Genomic DNA, 17,214 nt, shown 5'->3' with positions numbered 1-17,214 from the left:
CTTATAGAACTTATCATGACTAGTGTGAGACAGTTTCTTAATGCCCATATAGTTATCTAATAATTACTTAGTGTCAATATAGTTACTTATTACCAATATAGTTATCTAAACAGTTACTAAAATAACTACTATGTTACTACTCAAGTAACTGGTCATATAACTACGTAAGTAACTAATGTAATCGACCACGAAACTACTCAAGTAACTCGCAACTCACAATGTTTGGAAGACTGTAACAGTTACTGGAGTGACTATCATATAACTACTAAAGTAACCAGTCATGCGACTACTCAAACTAACTAGGTAACTACGTAAGTAAATAATCATGTAATTGACCATGTAACTATTTCAAGTGTGGTAACCACCAAAAAATGTTCAAGTATGGTAACTACTTAAGTAACTCGCAATGTAATTAATCAAGTAACTCATGATGTAACTACTAAAGTAACGGATCATAAAGCTGAAAACGATTCAAGTAACTGGCAATGTAGCTGTTGAAGTAACATGTAACTACTCAAGTAGCTCATTAGGTAACTAAAAATTGGCTTTTTTATTGCAGCTGAATATACACTATCAAATGAGTGAAATGATGAGATGAAAACCTTAATACAAGGAAGATAACTTCCTATCGAGGAGACCAATTTATGATATTAAAACTACAATAATGTGTTTCAGCCAACAATCAAAAAGTCAACATCACCACAACCAGAACCTCGCCTTAGTCTGGGACACAAACCTTCTCCACAAACTGCTAAAGATTCCACACCTCGGATCAAATATACAAGATTCTCCATTGTTTAAGAACTTGCAACTAATAGTGTCAATCTCACCACAACATCCCCACAACCAGAACCTCGCCTTAGTCTGGGACACAAACCTTCTTCACAAACTGCTAAAGATTCCACAACTCGGGTCCAAATTACAAGAATTCTCCATTGTTTAAGAATTTGCAGCTAATAGTGTCAATCTCAGGATTCCATATATGGTTAATTGAAATACTAACTTTTTGCACTCCAAATCAACCTCACTAACAATTCTCTTCTTCTTTTTTGTTGTTGTCCATAACCCCACGCCCAAACACTTCCTCCAAAATTCCTCAAATCGATTTCCTTTCACTTTCAGCTTTCTCACTGTCAATAACCTCATCCACCGAAACCACCACCGACTCTACCTTCCCACTCGAATGTTGTTCACTCACTTCACCACCACCGTATTTGATGATGTGGATGCAATCGTTGATGACAACACTGGAAGAGCGACAACGACACTGAAGGATTTGAGATCACCGTGTCAAGGGGAGATAGGGCATTGTCAGCATCATCCTCATCGATCAGACGTTGGCGTTGTCCTCGTCGATCCCATGTCAGCGTCGTCCTCGCCGATCCCACGTCAGAGCGTCATCCTCGCCGATCCCACGTCAGCGTCATCCTCGCCGATCCCACTTCAGCGTCGTCCTCGCCGATCCCACGTCAGCGTCGTCCTCGCCGATCCCACGTCAGCGTCGTCCTCGCCGATCCCACGTCAGCGTCGTCCTCGCCGATCCCACGTCAGCGTCGTCCTCGCCGATCCCACGTCAGCGTCGTCCTCGCCGATCCCACATCAGTGTCCAAGTGTTGCTCTTCGTTGTGCGCCTCACCGACGGCGACATCAAGACGGTGGCGAGAGACTGAAACTAGAATCGGGGTTTGGAAGAGAGAGAGAGAGGGAGTCGAAGATGATTTAGAAAAGAAAATGAAACCTCGGCCCAGTTTGGCATTGCTTTTAGAACCTGCTTTTAGTTCAAAAGTGATTTTGGTGAAAATTGATGGTGTTTGGTGAGCTCCAAATTTGTGCTTTTGGGTAAATGCGCTCCTCCGAACAGCTGAAAATCAAAAGCACGGCGAGTTGCTTTTGGTTTTTGCTTCTGCGTGAACTGAATGAAGGAAGCGGGAAATTAAATGAAACTTCACAAACTACCAATGCGATACTTTGTGCTCTCTTACATTTACATTAGATGTCCCCGACTTTCTTCGTTTCAGTTCAATTGTCTAAACCCAGAAATCTTTTTCAGGAAGGCCGACGATTCTGATTTCGATCCGCTATGGCTATCATGACGAGCTTGGCGATGAAGAAAGAGAAGAACAACGCCACCGACGGCGTCCAAACCCAAGTTGTGAACGAGCTTCATCCATCCTTTCACATTAAGAAATTTCTTATCGTTCCATCTTCATCGTCGTCAATTCATTTTCTCTAGACCCCAATCTGTGAACAGTACGATCCCCAAGAATTATTTCCAGGAGATTTTAAGGAATGTTACTCTGTTTTGTGGATTGGATGAGGGGAAGCAGGGATGACAAGAGGATCGAGCTAATTTGCTTAATTGCTTTTATTGTGTGGTTTGTTTCTTTGGAATTTGCATAATCGATCTGTGGTTTGTCTTACCCAAAAGAAAACTCTGGTTTTTTTTTCTTAAATGGATTTGATCCATATCGATCTTGAGATCGAAGAAGGGGAAGAAGGGGACAAATTCTGGGTTGCTGAGAAGAAATTAGCTTGGTCCTCATGTAGGAGATTATTTTGAAAAAAGAGTCTTGAGATCAATATGGCTCCTATCAATTATCAGGGTTCGATTCTCAAAGAAAAGTGTGAGAAAGTGGAGAGATTTGGTGAAGATTTAATTTCAATAAAAATAAGTAGTTTTGAGTATTCATGTCCAATCTCGTAATTTTAAATACACACATCACTCTTGAAAAACAATTCACTAAATATTTATACTGTTTTCTCCTCCAACAATATCAAAAGCAATTCTGATCACAACAGATTCAAAAGCAATCATACTCACAACACAACAATACCAAACTAAGCCCTCGTTAGTTAGGAGTGAAGCCTAAAAGAAAAAGAAAGGGTATAAAGGTCAAACTAAAAATTACAAACAACCCTATTTTATTCTTTTGTAAAAAAGAAATAGACATTTTTATCATTGCCATCCTTTAATAAAAGACATTTTTATCAAAAGGTAAATTCATATATGATGTGTGGCTACTTTGACAATTTGATATATAATGTAAGAAAACAGACAATTTAGTACGTGAAGTTATCGTTTATAAACTATTTTGGTAATTCTGTCAATTTTAATCATGTTTTCAGAGTTATTTTTGTTATTCTAGCTCTATATTTCTTAAATCCACACTTTGCTTCATTCTTTTTTTTTCTACAATTATCTCTCAGATATCTCTAAAAAGTTGATATATCTCCTTCACTTAATATTCACTTCGCATATATTGAAAATAAAAAAAAATAATTTATTTATTTCATTCTAATTATTTCCGCAAAATAAATAGATTAATTTATGCAGTTTCAATATAATTATTTTTAAAATAATTATAACTAGTATTAATTTAGGTGTGATAGCTATATTAGGAAGACCCAAATTTAAGTATATATGTAATAGATCTAAGTGGAGGAGTTGTATCAAAATTATGAGATAATTTAGAGGTAATTTTGAGATAATAGGAAAAAATGAAATAAAGTGTAAATTAAAGAGTTTAGAGCTAGAGTGACGAAAATAACCCTGAATATATGGTCAAAACTTGTAAGGACACATAAGTACCAAAATGACTTACAAATGAGAACTTTAGGTACCAAATTGTTCATTTTTATAAATTGGGTACCAAATTGTCTAAGTAACTATACATCAGATATCATATGAGGCATTTAGTCTTTATCAAATAATAAACAAGGGTCGTTTTTTTTTTTTTTACATTTGGACCTTGAAATAGTCTTTTTAAATAATTTCTTCAAAATTCATTAAGAATTCCCTTAGAAAAAGGAAGACATAAATTAGATGCAATAATTCTTTGAAATCGTCGGTGACGTTTCACCGGATAAGATAAAAGATAAATAGGGCAAGTCGGAAATTAGGCCGTGGTAAGAAAATAAATAAGGGAAATTCAAATTTTAAGCCATTTCATAAGGCATGAATTTTGAAATCCCGCAAAATGAGGCAGATGAAATGCCACTCACTCCTCTCTCTCTCTCTCATTTTCACGAGCGTCTCTGTCACACAAAAAGCCCCCCTCCCTTCTTCTCTCACTCCACATCTCTCTCTCTCTCTCTCTCTCTCCGTGCAAGTAAGTTACTCTCTCTCTCTCCTTATCTGAAACGCTGAATGTGATTGAAAAATGGGATGCATATCCCAATTGGCGTTGTCCGCGATGCAGTTTGAATCGCATTTGGGGTTGAGCTTCTAGGCGCGGCCATTGGAATCTGATTTAGGGCTGAGGATGGGATCGTGTGGCAGCAAAGCGACGTCGTCCTCCGGCGATGGTGGCGGGAGCCGGCGATCCAAATCCCTCGGCGGCAGCGTGTTCCGGTCGTCTTGTCTGCGAATCAAATCTCGATCCCATCGCAGTGACGATGACGAGCAGGTGAACTGGTTTCGCTTTGATTTGCTAGAGTTTCGGATTTGATTCTAGATTTTAGTGGATTTATATTGCGAATTAATTAGAACATGTGCTAGATTTTTGAGGTGTGAATGCGAATTAGTTAGGTTGAGGATTTGAGATTTTGGATTTCTCATCGGCATTTGGTAGCAAGATTTGAATTTGATTCCACTAAGTGTTTGGTGATTACGCAAAGTTCGAAATGTTTGATTAGTGATTTTGTTCAGAAAAATCGTTTGAAGAAGAATTAGGTCAACTAGTTTTCGGTTTTGATTTTCTGGATTACTTATAGTTCTCAACACCAGATTGGCTGTTGAAGTCAGTGCCTCAGTGGAGGAGTTACGGTCGAGATAAACATCTGTCTTCTTCGAGTTTATAAATCATGCTTGAAGAATTTACAGTGTCAAATCCAATAATATTCTCTAAATGTAATGGTACTCAAAACACAAGTTACGGATGGCTGATGGATTTTTACTAATTCTGTTACAAATAGCATAAGTGTTTGCAGATAGAAAAACTATTACACTAAATTAAACCCACAATAGAATATAAACAGTCTTTCTAGAGAACACAGCACCTCTAGACCATCTCGTGGCTTATTGATGAAAATGATTAACAGTGACCAACAGGTTTGCACAACAAAGACTTGTGTTTTAAGTTGGATTATCTTTCTTCTAATGTTGTAAATGGCTGATGTTTTTATGAAGGCTCATTTGTAACCTTTATCTATTTAACTGAGTGTGGTTAAGTTGACAGCAGCTATGTACTTATAGTTGTGTAACTCATGGTGCAGGCCTGTGAACATCAGAACAAAGGAAGTAGAATTGTTGCTCCTTGTACAAACCAGACTGCCACAGAGCAAGATCGACCAAAGGAATATTTCAGAAAGATTAACGTTGAACAATCTGATGAAATGCCTTCTATATCGTCAAACATTCAAATCAATGAATGGGGTGATGCTAACATTACTGATACTGTCTCCAGAACTGGTCCAGGCTCTGCTCAAGATTCAGCTTCTCCATCGTTGAACCCTTCAAGGCGTTTCCTTTCTCGTTTTAGTATTGCTCCTGGCAATGTAAGCTTCAGGCTAAGCCGGGCAACCAGTTTAGGGTCTTCCAGGTCTTATCCTCAATCATCGACAAGCGTCACAGTTTTGAATGATGATGATGACCTACATCTGCAAACAGGACCTTCTGCCAATTTGGTTGGTAGATGTGAAAGTCAAGAAGGTTGGGAATTTCTTCCAGAATCACCAGTTAATAGGGCTCCTATACAATTTTTTGAAGACACTTCTGCTAGTTTAGGATTGAACACTGTGGAATCTGGTTTTTCTCACAGCCAGACAAATTCTTCTATACAAGTTGGCCGAAATGCTAATGGTAGAATAATAGGGGTACATAACAGATATTCAGGATCTCAGGAACCTGTAGAGCAAAATGTTCGTTTTAGCAGAACCTTAAGTGTTGGGAGACTTCGAGACAGGGTTCTTCGTCGATCATCTTTGACTGATTTAACATTTTCTTCGTTGCAACAAGAGGGAGAAGTGAGAGATACAAATCAGGGGGATGATACAAGGACATTAGCACATGAAAGTAGTGATATAAACTTGCAGAATGGGTCTGGTTATCCTCTATCCAATTTGTCAAATTCATTGTTTATCAATCAAGACTTTGAGGCGGAAACAGTAAGACCAAGAGAATCCAGGTATCATGATCTGCTCGAACACAGATCAAGTTTTCTCGAGCGAAGGAGAAGAATAAGATCTCAGGTTTGTACATATTTTTTCTTTCGATTAACTTTGGAATGTTTTGGGGGTAAGGATGAGTATTGTATAATGTATCACCCACAGGCTTGTAATTTTCATTTCCATCACAGGTCTGTGATTTCTATACAGAGTCTAATGTCCTATCTTAATCCCTTGTGTGGATGGTCTTGGTGCGCCAACCAGTTGGCTGTCTCTCCGTGAACTTTTTAAATTTTTAGTTCCTGGCGGTTAGTTTTGGTATAGAACTATAGAATATGCTAAACTCTGGTAGATGCAGCATATAAACTTATTTATGATACGCAGATAATAACCGGTGTTTGAGATGTTTCCCAATGCCTTTTGTTTTCCATCAGGAATTTTTTTAATTGTGAATGTTTCTCATTTGGTCATCTAATACACATGCCACTTGTTGCAGGTTCGTGCACTTCAGCGATTAGGGAGCCGTTTTGAAAATGTGTCTGGGCATGAGAGGTCTTGTGTATTATCTGGTCAGCAGAGAACAGGTCATTGTACATGCCGTTCAAGTCACCGAGATGCCCATCAAAATGATAACAGCAGTGCTAGGGCAAGCATATCCCGGATTGTTATGTTAGCTGAGGCTTTGTTTGAGGTAAGGTTTATGTAAATAATTCCAGTACCCTCAGGCATTCTTGTGGCATAAGTTGAACCCTGTATACTTAATTTAATTAGGTTCTGGATGAAATTCACCAGCAATCTGTGGTTTTATCCTCCCGACCTTCTGTATCTTCAATTGGATCTGTTCCTGCACCTAATGAAGTTGTAGAATCTTTGCCTGTCAAATTATTTTCCAAGTTGCAAAAACATCAGCATGAAGAGGCTGCCCAGTAAGTATTTTACTCACTTCATCTACTAGATAACATTCAGTGTGTGTGGATTTTGTGGACATGTTGCTTAGCTCTATTTTGTGTTCCTTGATTATGAAACTTTTCCGGTCTTCCATCGTTTTGATGATGACATTTTCAAATTATGCTTTTCATTAATGATCAATCGAGAAGCAAGGAGATTGGTTATATACTTGCTTTAGACATTACAATCTTATAATATACGTAAACAATGATGTCGAATTAGTTTACTAATCAGTAAAGCTTCTTTTCTTTCCTTTTTTATTTATTTTTGGTTTACGTTCATTTTCTTGTGAGCGTCTAGTCATGTCTTGATGGCTTCATGTTGACACAAACATTAATAAGACAGTGGTGCTATAGCAAAATGGAATTGATCAATAATACTCGAGGATGCAAGAGGTGTTTAGTTTAGTATCCCAGATTCATGAGTTAGATTAAAAAGAAGAAAAGAAAAAACTCCTCCAAAACTCCTCCCCTGAAGCGTTTCAAACCTTTCGACGCTGGAAAGTATCATACAATTACGTATAGGTATTGAATCTTAGGGACCTTAGGACTTGACTATTCTAGATGGTAATGATTCAGCAGGCAATAAACATAATGCCTGAGTTTCAACCCATGTAAATTGCATGGTAAAAAGTATTCCTCCAGTCTCAGCGGCTTCTTGCGACCACCCCATTTGACTTCGGGTTATGATCTTATTTGTATCTCTCTTTCTATGTCTCAACCTTATTTGTCAGTTTTTTTGGTAAAAAGAATGTGGCAGTGCTTTCAAAATGGCTTTGGTGATTGTAGGGAGAAAGAGATTCTTTATGGTTTGCTGCATTCAAAATTTGTAATTAAAATAAGGGCTGTAAGGAAGCAGCTGCTTTTCCAATATTGTGATTTGATGCTGGAAATGAAGCCAATGTAACTATATATATATCATAAGGCATCAGTTCATTTCCTACTAAGTTGATCCTACTTTGTAATGCCTAATGAGGAAAGGGTGAGGTTCAGTTAGAGTTACTGACTTGTATAACATGCCGATTGTTATACAAACCAGCATTCAATTGTATTGGAGAGGTGTTCTGGAGGTGTATTCTCTCTAAATAAATAGTTTTTGTTTTTATTTTTGTTTTGTTTTTTATTTAATGATGTTGATTGAGAATAAGGACTTAACATGCATTTTCTTTATCATTGTGGCTCTATTTAAATTACTCTGCTTATGGTGTCCTTTAATCCACCAGATGCTACATATGCCTTGTGGAGTATGAAGAAGGAGATGAGATGCGGATACTATCTTGCAATCATGAGTTTCATAAAACTTGTATTGACAAGTGGCTCAAGGAGATTCACAGGTTTGGAACAGTCATGAATATTATATATATAGAGCTTCTCGGCTGTGGACGTCCGCACCGTCCGCACAGCACGGATTCAGCGATTCCTGCCACCGGCGACGCGCAACGACGGCGCCGACCAGCACAGCCGCACTCCCCTCCTCCTAGCGCTCATATCTGTGCTGGCCGGAGCTGCAGGCCGGCGTGGGCCGGCCTGAATCTTGAAATTTCAAATTTCTGGGCACCGTGCGGAGATTTCGAGATTCCGGCCGGCGTTGCAGCTCCGGCCAGCACAAACAGAAGCGCCGGGAGGAGGGGAGTGCGGCTGTGCTGGTCGGGGCCGTCGTTGCGCGTCGCCGGTGGCCGGAATCGCCGAATCCAACCGTATGGACGGTGCAGACGTCCACATCTGAGAATTTCTGTATATATATTTATATATACATACACGTATTACTTGTGAATCTTTCACTATGGCTAATGTTACTCGAAACAAACTTGATTGCATAATATAGCACATTTTCTGATATACTTTTCTTTTCCGTAGTAGCTATCTTAGAATAGTTGCCAGATATGATTATCAGTCCATTTATATGCTACTGATCACTAGTTGATAGCATAAGCTCACGATATTCTGATTCTTGTTTTGGAAATTTTGATTCACTCTAATACTGGAACATTGGTATTTTGAATTTGGTATGCAGGGTATGCCCGCTTTGTCGCCATGATATCTGCAGATCAGACCATCCCACAGAGCATTAAGAGGGTAATTTCTTGACTCTGGCTCTGAAGACCTGTGCGGGGATGGCCTATTGAGCAATGATGCTTTCCCCCTGGGAAACAATTAAAACTGTTAGAAGTGTAAGTTCAGTCATTTTCTGCTTGTATCAACATGGCTGCTTGCCTTTAGTTCCGCTCATTGCGAAGTCTAACATGAAACATAGTAGAAATGGACTGAACTACTTGCAACCTCCATCGTGGGATGGCAGAGACAGTAAGAGGGAGAGGGTAGGGGGAGAGAGATTGATAGAGAGAGAGAGAGGGTGCCAAAGAGGCTGTGTTTGTATCTAAAATCCTGTGCATTGATCATGCTTTTAAAGGTTTTGCCTTTATAGGAAACACATTATGTCAGCTAAATTTGATCTGTTAACACATACTGTGCTATTCTTCCGTTGTCTGCAACTACAATGAAGATCATAAAAGTTGGACAATCATACCAAAATGCAAAGCGAAGATGGAGGGAAGTTATTCCTCTACAACATCTAAGGAAAGCGAATTGAGGTTGGTAGTAAAGATCCAGCTGCATGCTAGACATATTTGACTTGCTCCGAACTTCATACATCTATTGTCCACAGTCCAAACTAAGCTTAAAAACTTGAACAGAAGCAACCAAATTTCAGATGTTGGATTATTGCAAGGAATACGAGAATAGTTGAAAGTTGAAACATTCTCCTCTACCATGCATATTCCAGCGAGGGAATAGGAGTCGCAAGTTGCAGCTACCAATTAGACAATTACACTACTGAAAGTAGTAATCTAACTCCTACATCGAGAGGAATAACTAGGCTTATATGCATATCAAGGGTAGCGTTTCTCCAAGTATTTAATAATTACTTCATTTACATGGTGCAATTTATTTCATCTATAAATAAATATGGATTTAAAGAGTTTTTAGCTAGAATGATGAAAGTAATCCTGAAAATATAATTAAAATTGACCGAAGTACTAGAATGAATTACAAATGAGAAATTCAGATGAATTAGAAATGAATTACAAAATGTTTGTTTTGTACATCAGATACAAAATTGTCCAAGTAGTTATATTTCATTTACCATATGAGGAATTTAACCAAAAAATATTGCAAGAATTGTAATGTAATACGGTAAAAAAAAGTAATACCTATGAATTAAAGACGTATATGTCTACTTCAAACGGGATGAGACAGTAAACTAGATTTTTTAATTTAATAAATCAAGATGTACCCAGCTAAATTTATGAAATTTGTAATATGATACAGAAAATGTCTGAATCATTGTAAAAGAGTATTAATTAGGTTTGCTAGAATTCATGCTTTAGAGGGTATAAATGAATGAGACCGTTCCTAGATCATATTCAATCAAGAGAAACTATTAGTCATTTCACTCATTTGTAACCGATAGAGGTTGGAGCCATCTGTTGGTTTTGTTTCTGTGGCTTTCTTCAATATCTATATAGGACATATTCTCATTGTAAGATAAATCCGTTTTCTAATTGTTATGTTGTTGCTTGTTCCTTTTATCTTTGAACATATTTCTTATGCTTAGAGAAAGTCTTTTATCGCTATACCAATTTTAATTATTGATTATTGTATGTCTAATAGTTATTTTTCTTATTTCAATATTTCTGTGGTTGTTGACTTGTTGGCTAATATCTATTATAGTTTTACATCAACAGTCTTAGATGTGTTTTTGAAGAGTGAAGACCTTGATTCAGATAAAGCTTTCTTTCAATCCAATCAATGATTTACCAAACTAGCTAGGGTATGACAAATGCATTTATTATGGATTGTTGTGTGAGGGGAGGAAAATTATAACCTGTAATTTAATGCATGCTTACACATGTGTGTAAAGTAGGGGGTATATATGTGTATTTTTTACTATCAAACAAATAACTGGAATGCAACAACCAATCTTGTGTACGTGTTGAACGAACTCAGAGTACACATTGATATCACTAACACAAAATGGTAATGAGCACATGCATATTTGCTTTTAAAATTTTTGTTTGTCTCGAGAAGCGTGTTTATATTAATGTTTATTAATTATTTATAACCAACATATATTTGTCGATTATATTATTTAAATGTCAAATTTGTTTATGTTACATACAATGACTAATATATTACAACGAGTTTATTGTGAGTCAAAATGACTTATCACTCACAAAGATGGACTTATGCCATTAGACCAAATGGTACTTGACCTAATTTTTTTGTGTTTCTAAATATAAACAAATACTTAAATATTTAAAATATAAGGCACCTCTTTCCAAAATGCACTTAAAAAAATATTTTTGGTGTTTCTCATAGCTTTTAATTAAAATGCTTTTCATTTTATATTTGATGTCCCTAGTGGTGCCCATAGCAGATCTCTGGGTGCCCAGAGTAATTTCTATTTGTTTTTTGTATATGAAAGGGTGTTCGTTTCTTTTCGATTACCGGTGAATACTAGTTGTCCAGATCAGATTCTATCACCATGGGTGACATTACACTACTACATAAAATCTTTCAATGACGTTTGGAAAACGTCATGAAAGTTTCAAACGCCATCCCAAACGACATCTATACGGGTGCCATCGTAGGGTTATCCTTCGATGACTACATAAAAACGTCATAAAATACCTTTTAATGACAGTTACAAAACGCCATGAAATGAGTTTACCATGACGTTTTCCCACTATCATAGAAAACAATTCCATGACATTTTTAAACTGCCATAGAAATTACTTTGATGACGTCTACTGTCATTAAATCTTATTCATATTATAAAAAAATTATTGATTTTCTGATTAAATTCAGAAATCAAATATATTTATGTTTATACAAGGGAGACATAATATTAATACTTCCATTTAGATTTCATCATATAGTTCCACTACATCAAGAATCATCATATAAATCCACTACATACAACTACCCTAAAGAAAACAAAAGTTGAAAACATCTTAAGAGTATCCTATTCAGGAAGTAATCTTTAGTAAACTTCACCCAATCAGTTCTAAGTTCATGTGGTGCAGCTGCATACCTGTCCAAGTTACACAAAAGCATAAGATCGACTAGCAATCCAAATCAAGCATGAAAGACAAACAACCATATAGACCCAACCCTGATACTACGTTTTGGGACAAACGAAAGATCAAATTGATAGATAGTTATAATTTCAAAGAGCATTGAATTTAACCACATGAGTACAGGTGAGATTCACAAAAAATGAATTTACTAACCTTGGCATTGACACCATGCATTGATGATGCGTGCCTCTGACTTCAACCACATAAAGTTCCACGTTAGATGCAATCCCCTGAAAATTAATAAAGCCACCCATTAGATTAAGTTCCACAAAACCAACTGAAAATCAATACAATGGACCACCACTGTGACTTTGTACAAACATGTATTCTATAGAGAAAATAAGACCCTCATATGACAATTTTTTCTATTTCAACTCATACATCCCTAGTCTAACACTTATTATAAAAAGAGGAATAAAGTAGCAGCTCAACCATATCAATAATGTCAATCCCTCCAAACATTGAAACAGAGAACATGGCCAACCGGTTTACAAATGCATTCACATAAATGAAGCAGCCACTGTAAACAAATAAACACAGAACTAAGGACTAAAGGGAGGGACAAACTCTCATTTTAAAAGAAAAAACTAGGAAAACAAACAGAGTCCACCAAGCTAACAAACAAAAGGAAAAAAAAAACACAGAAATATCAAAAACACAGTTGCATTCCAATGAAAAAGAAACACCAACAACACTACCTTCATATTGTGAAGAATGAAGAGATTTACACCCAAAGAGACCCAACAAAATGACTTCTATGCCATATTGTTAATTTCTATATTATACAAAAATAGTTCAAATCAAAGATTATTCAAAAACCCTAAATAAAAATATTTAAAATCAAGAAATATCAGTGGAAACATCAAAATCTAGGATACATATTTGTTATATAATCTATGAAACCCTAAATCTGAAAGGTATTACAAGCCCAAAAGCAACATATACATGAAATTATATACCTTTGATGAGTGCGGTCTATCAAAGGATGAGAAAGAAGCAATCTGCGTACAGAACAACAAGAATAGAATAGAAGAAAAAGATTAATAGCAACAAAAACCACTCTCATGCAGTTGAGAAGCTCCATAGGCATAGAAAAAAAATTCCATGTTGAAAGTATCCCCCAAGCATTAGATTCTTTTGATGCTCAAAAAATTACCCTGTGGTTCTTATGATACCCTAACACATAGGAAAAAAAAACTGATTCTCAGCACTTAATTTGATATCTCAAAGTCACTACAAGCCACATTACAACTTACTAATTTACAATCACATTTCAAATAGTTATTGAGAAATTATGGAATGAGAACTGGAGAAACTAGTCCAATTGTTTGAAGATTAAAATGTAATAATAAATCGGATCACTAAGTGATTATTCTCATTTAGATAAGAAAACAATTATTTTCATGATAATAGTCTAACAAATATAAGGATTAAGTCTGGTACTCTAGTACTAAAGACTCGCACTAAGTGAAATCAGAGAATACAATGTGAAGACATATAATGTTCGATCAGAAAGAATCACCAACTGTCTCACAATAAAGCCAATTCTAGGATCTACTGAACTCTCATTACTATAATTCTACCATTATAATCAGTTACATATCCCAAAACCAAATCAAACATAAGTGAACAAAACTTAAACTTTCTTTCTTGATGGATAGAAAACAATAAGTTCCACAAACATTACAGACAATAACCCAAAGAGTAACAACAAAGCAAGTAGATTCGAGATGACGTACAACTTACTAATAGGCTAGTTTTGCAACCCAAGCAGCCTTGGGTGGCGGAGCTAGTGGAGGAGCTGCAACGCTGATGCCTAAAATCCAAGGCGAGTTAAGAGATTTGAGTGATTAAAAGCGTCTTACTTTGAATTTGGTGGTGAAGAAGTCGAATTGTTGCAGGAACTTGGAGATCGAATGGCACAGAGAGCTTGAAGCTCCGTCAGTGGTGGCTCGATCTCTTAGCCTCGATTGATACCTAAGCTTATGGGTCGTGGTCTCTTCCATATTCATGGATGTGCGACGAAAGTAATTCCACAGGAGAGATCGCCAGAGGCGAAGGCTACATGAGTTGCCGTAGGCCTTCGATTTTTGGCTGGTTTTGGTGGGAAGAAAAAGCTATATCGAACGGTGGTGGTGGTGATATGAGTGGGTGCCCATAAAAGAGGGTTATAGGAGTCGAATAGAGAAGAAGGATGGAGGAGGTGTCGGGAAGGAAGAGAGAGAAAGGGAGAGGCATGCTTTGAGAGGAAAGGAGAAAGGAAATTGGGATTTAGGGTTTCTTAAAATGAGAATTGGGTACAGAGGAGAGGAAGAATAGGATGTGATTGTAGATCGAGTTGAAGACGACCTAAACTTGGTTTGGGTTAGTATATATATATTTTTAATCATTAAAATAAGGTCTATTTCTAAAGAAGAGAAGACAAAAACGAAAAAAAGAAAATTTAATTCGGGCAATAAAATTTTTGGGCACGGATTTTAATTTTTTGATTAATTTTTTTTATCACTGTTTATAATTGTGGTGGCTCATGTTAGAGTTTGGGACACTTTTAAAACGTCATAATATATTATTTGCACGACGGTTGATAAACGTCATGAGAATAATTCTTATGACAGCTAACAAACGTCATAAAAACACATTCTATGACGTTTTAAAAATGTCATACTTTTAACGACTATCCATAAAACGTCATTACAAACTACTATTTATAATGACGTTTAATAAACGTTATAAAGTTAAGCAGAAATTTAAATTCATGACGTTTGTCTTTTTCAACGTCATGAAAACAACATGTAATGACGTTTTAATAAAAACGTCATAAAATTTATGTCATGAAAGGCTATATTTGTAGTAGTGTTACCAGTCACATTGTTAGTCACACTGTAATTACCAATGTGACTACTGGTGTGACTAGCAATGTGACTACTCTATCACATTGTAGTCATACTACCCGTCACATAATAATGTTAGTGTGACTAGTAGTGTGACACGTAGTGTAGCTGCTTAGTTTTCTAGTCACATAAGTAGTGTGACTACTAGTGACTCCCAATATGTGTCTAATGGTATAATTATCAGTGTGACCCCTAGTATGGCTATTGGTGTGCTTACCAATGTGACATCTGGTGTGACATCTGGTGTGACTCTTAGTGTGGCTACTGGTGTGACAATGTTAATATCGATATTTGAATTGTATTAGTTTATTTGAGAAGTTCAAGATCACATTACAACACACAAATGTTCGTTGTTTCTATCCATTATATTTTTCTTCATTTTTTTCACATTTTATTCTTGTCACAACATAGTCACACTATCAAATACACAGGTAGTCACACTATCAAATACAATGGCAATCACAATGTCATTATTGTAACAACCAGTATGACTACAACTGTGGCTGGTGGTGTGACTGCAAGTGTGATAAAAATTTATTAATTTTACTCATTCTTTTTTTTCACATTTTCTTCTTGTCACAACATAGTCACACTACCAAATACAATAACAATCACAATGTCATTATTGTAACAATCAGTATGACTACAATTGTGACTGGTGGTGTGATTACAAGTGTGACCGGTGGTGTGACTGCAAGCGTGACATGCCAGAAAAATTTGTAAATCCACTAAAATATGTTAAAATTCAAAAGAGGTCTGTATGAATGTGTTAATAATTAAGAGAATAGCTTGATTTATGTAGCATTGAGCTCTGGTTTTGCCGGAAAAGTTTGGAGCACCACCATAAACGGTAGTAGCTCTTTTCAAGAGTTTCTGCGCCTGGTAAGGTTGTCAATTCAGAGTGGGTATGAGATCAAATGAAAGAGGGAATAAAGATCTTTCCAACGATATCAACCATGCTCAAATCAATATCCAGATGACAAAGTTATAGCCGGAATAAGAAAAAGAATGAAAAAAGAAAAAGATTGAGAAAGGGAAAAACAATACATAAAATATATTTTTTAAATAAATTTTTTATAATTTTGTTTAAACCTTGTTGAGAAAGATTATTTCTAATTAAATATGATGACCATCTTATAAATATATTTTTTCCATTGACCTTTTTATAATTTAAGATTAGATTTAGTACTAAACAATAATTTACTCTTTAAAACCATTATGATTTGTACTTATCATAGTGTGTATTTTCTTTCAACAGTGATGCTTTTGCTGAGAAGACTTCGGAACCCACAAGTCGTGATATTGGAAATTGTGTGTCACTATTTATGCTCCCAAGTGGCCGAAGACAAAAGACATTGTGACCTCTCTCATGGCCACGTTTATAATTAAGCAAATAGTATTAATCAACAATCCAATATAAAACGTAGAACATGGGGACTTCACATCTTAACTATCACTTAAAGGTATAAATATGATTCCTATGATAACCGTGGGTTGAAGTTTCAAGATGAGAGGTATGATGAGGTGACTACCTATGTTGAAGCTTTAAAGGAAGCTCTCGTGTACTTATGGAGGTTGCAAAAATTGGGAATATAGTTTATTCAAGTTTAACCCTACTATTAATGAAACGCCCCGCCCCATATGTTACCGCTCATTAGACGGTAAATACTTATAATATTATTTTACCATTATTTCGTATATTGGAAATTAAGAAGTTTGTTATAAATAAAATAAATAAATAATGTTTTATGTTAATTTTATCTAGACAATTTGATATTTTAAACCGACGAATCTATACTATTGATTTCAGATTATAAAAGGTTTGGATTAGAATGAGGGGGAGGGGAGGAACCGTCCAGACCAACTTCTCGGTCCCGAGATCGTTTCACAACGTCAAAAACTCAAATCTTTTTCTTTGGTTTCCAGCCGTCATAGGATGTCAAATTGGCACCATTACCTTCCTCTCGAAGTTGTGATTTTGTGTATGGTTACTTTTTGGAGAGGAGTTCTAGTCTTAGAGAATCGAACGGAAGGAGATTTTCTCCACATATTTTTGTGGTGTTTGTGAAAGGGCCTGGTCTTGGGATTACAGTTTCATCTTCCTCCTTGCTTGGGTTCCATAAGGGTATATAT

The 17,214-nt window shown here is 36.3% G+C and overlaps 1 protein-coding gene across 1 annotated transcript; it reads left to right on the top strand.

The window, feature by feature from the left end:
- Positions 1-4,179: 4,179 nt before the first annotated feature.
- LOC126793213 (uncharacterized) lies at positions 4,180-9,463 on the top strand. Its single transcript, XM_050519672.1, has 6 exons — positions 4,180-4,406; positions 5,215-6,189; positions 6,602-6,796; positions 6,877-7,031; positions 8,276-8,386; positions 9,067-9,463. The coding sequence occupies exons 1-6, from the start codon at positions 4,263-4,265 to the stop codon at positions 9,122-9,124; spliced, it is 1,638 nt and encodes a 545-aa protein (XP_050375629.1). The 5' UTR covers positions 4,180-4,262; the 3' UTR covers positions 9,125-9,463.
- The last annotated feature ends 7,751 nt before the right edge of the window (positions 9,464-17,214 follow it).

This window comes from Argentina anserina, chromosome 5 (assembly GCF_933775445.1).
Source record: "Argentina anserina chromosome 5, drPotAnse1.1, whole genome shotgun sequence".
NCBI lineage: Eukaryota > Viridiplantae > Streptophyta > Magnoliopsida > Rosales > Rosaceae > Argentina > Argentina anserina.
Note: the sequence above shows the minus strand (reverse complement) of the source record. Positions and strands in the feature narration are given on the sequence as shown.

Coding starts and splice junctions, on each gene's coding strand:
- LOC126793213 (XM_050519672.1), top strand. CDS start 4,263: ATGGGATCGTGTGGCAGCAAAGCGACGTCGTCCTCCGGCGATGGTGGC. Junction 6,190..6,601: donor GGAGAAGAATAAGATCTCAG/GTTTGTACATAT, acceptor CACTTGTTGCAG/GTTCGTGCACTTCAGCGATT. Junction 8,387..9,066: donor TGGCTCAAGGAGATTCACAG/GTTTGGAACAGT, acceptor TTTGGTATGCAG/GGTATGCCCGCTTTGTCGCC.